A 6,000-nucleotide genomic window follows, 5' to 3' on the forward strand; every position below is an offset into this window, starting at 1 on the left:
GACAGGGCAGGGTGTTGCATTTTCTGTGCTAGTAGGGGAAGGCAAGTGTTTGTTGAGGTAATGGCAGCATAGCCAAAGATTTCACAGTGAATCATGTAGCCTTTTGGATTATTTACAAGGAAAGACAGATGTTTTTCTTGATGGCATCACTTTCAAGGTAGTGAAAATGGCTGAGGGTAATCTATTGAATGTAGGTGTCGAGCAAGGTGAGGACACAGGTTATGTGAAGAATGGAAGGAGTTAGAACAGAAGTGCATGAAATTGGGTGGATATGTTCTCATCGATGACAATGCTGAAGGAAAACACCAATTGAGAAAGAAGTTCAATTGGAACCACCTATTTGGAAGGTGGCATCATAAGAACAAATTAAATGGAGGAACTAAGAAAATGGCATAGAATTCACAGGAAAAAGGAAGTGTAAGCAAGCTGGCTGTGGAAATTATTGAGCTTATGGTAGACATTAGTGACTACCATTTCCCAGAAATGGAGATTGAAAAGTTGGGAAAAGGATGGAAAGAGTCGGTAATAGGCCATGTGAAGACAAGGAAAGGATGGAAATTGGAAGCCAAGTTGGGAATTGCTATAATTTTTAAGTTGGAGCTGAAAACAGGAAACTGTACTGATACAATTATTGGGCACGTGGCTCAGTGGTTAGCACTACTGCCTCACAGCACAAGGGACCCGGGTTCAGTTCCCACCTTGGGCATCTGTGTGTGTGTGTGTGGAGTTTGCACATTCTCCCTGTGTCTGCATGGGTTTCCTCCGGGTGCTCCGGTTTCCTCCCACAATCCAAAGATGTGCAGGTTAGGTGAATTGGCCATGCTAAATTGCCCGTAATGTTAGGTGTAGGGGAATGGGTCTGGGTGGGTTGTTCTTCGGAGGGTCAGTGGGGTCAGTGTCATCAGTGGAAGCAAGAGTACCCCACACATATTACAAAAAGAGAGGCACGACTGGAACTTATATGAATTACCAAAGTGTATTTTCTTTGGAGAAAGTAAGCGACTGCTTGTAAAAACATTTCACAGATTGAGGAGGGTGTTTGTGGATGGAAACTGGTTGGAGCTCCCCAGAAGAGACAGAAGGTTCTTGAGCTGAACCAATGGGAATGGAAGTAAAAAGAGATGGACATCTATGAAAAGATGATGGTTAGGTCCAGGATCCTGAAGAAAATGGTTGAGGGCTGGGGGGAGGGGGGAGGGGAACTGTGGAGCCGGCCTACATGTAACTGCAGACCCACAGCTCTATGTCTTGTGAAATGATCTGGCACGTCACTCAGTTCAAGTGAAATTCTGGATTGGTAACAAATGCTATTTCTGCCAAGGATGCTTTTTTTAAAAAATCTTCCCTTGTCTTAGGTGGGAATGGTCATGGGTTTAGATCGTTCTGGTGAAGGATCCTCAGCAAATTGCGACAGTGTATCTTGCAGGCGGTACTCATTGTGTGGAGAGAGATTGGTTAAGGTGGTAGATGGTTTGCCAGCCAAGTAGACTGCTTTGTCCTGGACAATATATGAGATTCTTGACGATCTGACAATTTTCGATCACCTTCCTGCCTTCTAAATAGCGGACAGGCTTCAGGGAATCAAACTTTCCAGCTTTTCTTCTGTTCTTTTAGCCACAATATTTATATGGCTTGTTCATTTACATTTCTGGTCAATGGTAATTCGCCATCTTTAAGGTATAGGACTCTGCCTTAATGATGACATGTTGAGGGGAGATGGTTCTGTTGCAGATGGTCGTTGCCTGGAGTAGAGAAACAGAGGCAGTTGATATTACTCGAGCTGTTCTTCAAGAAAATATCTAGAGTAAGAGACCAGAAGGAGGGTGTCTTGGATGAGTGAGAATTTTAAAGATAAAGATAAAAGATTTTCTGCAGTGAGAATAGAGTCCTGGCCAAAACAGTAGCAATGAAAATGAAAGAAGGATTCTGCATTGTATTCAGTTCAAAATTAATTCGGTTGAGGGCATAGGGAATGATGCTGATAGCTGACGGTCAGAGAGAGAGAGAGAATGAGGTGTCAAGGGATAATGAAAATGCAGTGAGATGAGGTGGGGGGATTTGGAAAGTAAAGGAGGATCCCAGAGGAGTTTGGGATCAAAGTGTTGTTAAGGCTTACAGCTTGAAAGGCACAACTAAGGTATTTTTGTTAAAGTGCTGGATGAGACAAAGTGAATATTGTTCTCTGATCTCCTTTGTGAAGAATTCTCACAGTAAAGGACCTCTCTCAGAGAACTAAATGCTTTTTACCCTTTGAGAACTCAGTTAAGTAACCATATGGAAAGTAAAAGCTCCGCTTCCCAGGTGTAATAAACAATGTGGCTGAACTTGAAATACTGAAGCTCAAACCTTGGACATACCAACCTTATTACCCATCTTAGCCAAGCCACATTGTGGGAATTTTCCGGCAGGAGTTCATGCTGTGACACGATACCTGTCTCAAAGGGGAAATCACCTTCCTGTTGCTTTTAGCTATGGTCAAGTTCAGGATAGTGGAGTAATGTTCTCACTTATTTGACACTGTTATACAGTCTTTACTCCCTTTAAAATTATTTGAAGGATCATCATGTGACAAAGGTGGTAATGATTAAATTAAAATGATGAGAATATTTCAACACCACAATATGTTTAGGTTTTACTTTACTGCTTGCACTAGGTGCTTGGGATCCTGCCCTGTTGAAAAGCATAAATCACAAAACAGATTTTTAAAACACTTAAGAGGAGTAACAAATTAAAGCTACTTTAGCTCAGACAAACATTACTTGGATCTTCTATAGTGATTATGATCTGAAAAGTCTTTTTGAATTTGAGTAGAACTACTAATTGCATACCTTTAAGATGACTTTTTGAGATATGTTGAACTAAACTTTTCACTAAAAAGATTAAAAGAAATTTATTTTTGACACTGCAGCTCAGAATGTAGCCACAGGCAAATCATACACATCTACACAAGGCTGAGGCTCGGAGGAGTTTGACTGTATTTGGAAGGACACCAGGACGGTGGTCAAAATTTGACATCTGTATATGGAACTGGAGTACACCAGAGCACAAGAATTCAAGCAAGTGCTGGAAGCAACACTTGATTCAATATTAAACACTCCTTATAGGAAATACATTTTTGTTGGATTTAATGCCGATATATTACTTATTTCAGGAGCACTGATTGTTCCATGGCAGATTTTTTAACTTGGTCTTTTTAAATTTGCCAGTGTGTGGAGACCACAATATGTGAGCACATAGGGTGACTGGGTCTCATTTCAGTTAATGTATCAGAACTTCGTTTTCATTTTGAATTACATAGTATGTATAATGCCTGACTTTAAGTAACTGTGGCCATTACCTATATGAAATAGTTCACCAATGTTTGATGTATACAATAGGAAATGGTTTCACATTTGTTTTCTTACCACTTTCAATGATTTGCAGTGCCATTGTACTGGTACAGGTTAATGCTGTTCCTTGGTAATACCATCTGCTGTAGCTATATATACTTAGTGTTGTATTGTCTGCAGTTACTGCCAAACTATTCTGAACAAATGTAAAAATGTCACACTTTTCATAGTTTCCTTATGTTCTCTGCCTTTAGTGAACTTTTCATACAAGCTTTATAGGGCAATACGCTCTAACTTCAGTACAGCTCAAATGCAAAGCAATATGTAGAGGGCTTTATATTCAGTATCTCATTGTATGTACAAAAGAGTGTAATTATGTTCATTGTGTACATAGCTTACAATGAGCAGAGCCTATAATAAAATGCTACTTACAAGTGTTAATATGCAATGTTCATATCACATTGTTTTATATCATGTTATAATAAATGGTAATGTTAAATTTGGTGGTGGTATTTTAATATGCATTTATTGCTGATTCATGCCAATAAGAAAAATTACCTGAAGAAATACATACTTGCATTGTAATGTTAATGTATCAAACTTGATTTTTGACTATTCACAAATATTGAAAGTTTTTCATTAAATCTTAAACCCTAAATAGCGTTGATTACTAATTTATTTACAAATCTCATTTTTTTTACCTGTAATATTCTCATTTGATCAAGACACATCTTTTAGAAAGTGTCTGTTTTAATTTTAAATTTCAACTCAAGGGTCCAATGTTTTTGCACGTTCAGTAAACGTTCAAGATTGTTTCTCTGAATTGGTCTGTGTAAATTATTTTAAACTACTTTTGCTAAGTTTGAGAAGTTGATATATACAATTATTATGGTAGATGGGATGTATGGTTGCTATTTCATATCATAAATGTCTTTGGTAAAGACATTCGTGCTATCCACTCAAGGACAGCCTTTTAGATAAATAATGCCTATTCTCCTCTGCTGGCCACACAACAGAAGGGTTAAATTAGATATCCTATTCAGCGTGTGATCTGAGTCCCCATATTGTAACAGATTGTTAAGTTGAAATTTCTATGGTTTAGATGGAGTTGGGATTACTTAATTAGCAACAAATCTGAACAGTCATGTGTCAGGTTTCCTCCCACAATCTAAAGATGTGCAGGTTAGGTGAATTGGCTGTGCTAAATTGCCCATAGTGTCCAGGGATATGTAGGTTAGGTGCATTAGTCAGGGGTAAATGTAGGATAATAGGGGAGGGGAATGGGTCTGGGTGAGTTATCCTTCGGAGGGGTTGGTGTGGACTTGTTGGACCAAACTGCATGTTTCCACACTGTAGGGATTCTGTTTTTTTAAAAAGTATAAAATTAGTGAGTATGGGAATCAGGCTGCACAGAAAGTAAGGATACAAATGCTTAGATTCAGTCTCCTATCTTAAACTAATGACCTAAGAATTTTCTCCCCCTCTGAAAATTATGAGCAAAAGTCAGCCCATTATCTCTTAGGCATAGGTTCACAGCTCAAAATGTTTTAATAATTTAGCACAAATTAGTTATTCCACTGAAGAATCCATTGGAACCCCAATGTGGAAAATGGGTCAGTGTAGCAAGAGTTTTTATCTCTGTGACTGCTCTGGGCTTCTGATCTTAAAACAATGTCTGTATAAAGTTTAAAATCAATTTCTCCTTCATTGTTATCCTACATTATGAACTGAATGTTTTACCTGGAAATTTTTTTTCTGTAATTGAAAGTTGCTGAGAAAGTAAAACAGGATCAGTCAGAATAATTACAGAGCTGTCATCATAACCAAGGAATTAACAAAACCAATAAGTTGATTCTTCCCACAAGCTACATTCGATCCAATTATGCACCTTAATCTATTGGTGCAAATACCTTAATAATATCTAAAGTAGCAACAAAGATTTCTCCATTCACATAACGCTGCTGTTCCATTCTGGTTGGTTGTTTATTTAGTGGTTGTCACATTTTAAGACATTTACTGCAACACTCAAAGTACAATATTCATGTTCTACATTTACAATCTGGATGTCGCAACTGAGAGCATTGTTGCTAAGTTTGCACATGGCACAAAGGTAAGTGGAGAGATAGGTAATGTTGAAGAAATAGGATGAGAGGGGAAAGATAAAAGAGACCTAAGGGGCAACTTTTTCACGCAGAGGGTGGTACATGTATGGAATGAGCTGTCAGAGGATGTGGTGGAGGCTGGTACAATTGCAACATTTAAGAGGCATTTGGATGGGTATATGAATAGGAAGGGTTTGGAGGAATATGGGCCGGGTGCTGGCAAGTGGGACTAGATTGGGTTGGGATATCTGGTCGGCATGGACAGGTTCGATCGAAGAGTCTGTTTCCATGCTGTACATCTCTATGACTCTAAATGGAGAGGTTGCAGAGGGTTTGGACAGACAAGGAGGGGGGGGGGGGGGGGCAAAGAAGTGGCAGCTGTAATACAATGTTGCTAAGTGTGAGGTTATGGACTTTGGTAGGAAGAACAGAGACAGATTATTTTCTAAATGGGGAAAGACTATGGAAATCTGAACCACAACTCGGGGGTGAAGAATATGTTGCTGGAAAAGCACAGCCGGTCAGGCAGCATCCAAAGAGCAGGAGAATCAACGTTCCGGGCATAAGCC

The 6,000-nt window shown here is 39.1% G+C and overlaps 1 protein-coding gene across 16 annotated transcripts in view; it reads left to right on the forward strand.

Annotated features, from left to right (window-relative positions):
* Nucleotides 1-4,144, forward strand: part of plekha5 (pleckstrin homology domain containing A5) — a 360,346-nt gene extending 356,202 nt beyond the window's left edge. For all 16 annotated transcript variants that reach the window (XM_087999672.1, XM_043713467.2, XM_043713466.2 and 13 more), the window contains one exon: nt 2,909-4,144. In XM_087999672.1, coding sequence (XP_087855798.1) covers nt 2,909-2,955 — 47 coding nt within the window. In that variant the 3' untranslated portion in view covers nt 2,956-4,144. The remainder of the gene's footprint in view (nt 1-2,908) is intronic.
* The last annotated feature ends 1,856 nt before the right edge of the window (nt 4,145-6,000 follow it).

The sequence above is a fragment of the Chiloscyllium plagiosum genome, unplaced genomic scaffold (genome assembly GCF_037043375.1).
Source record: "Chiloscyllium plagiosum isolate Xiang-an unplaced genomic scaffold, Cpla_swu_hap1 HiC_scaffold_23, whole genome shotgun sequence".
Taxonomy (NCBI): domain Eukaryota; kingdom Metazoa; phylum Chordata; class Chondrichthyes; order Orectolobiformes; family Hemiscylliidae; genus Chiloscyllium; species Chiloscyllium plagiosum.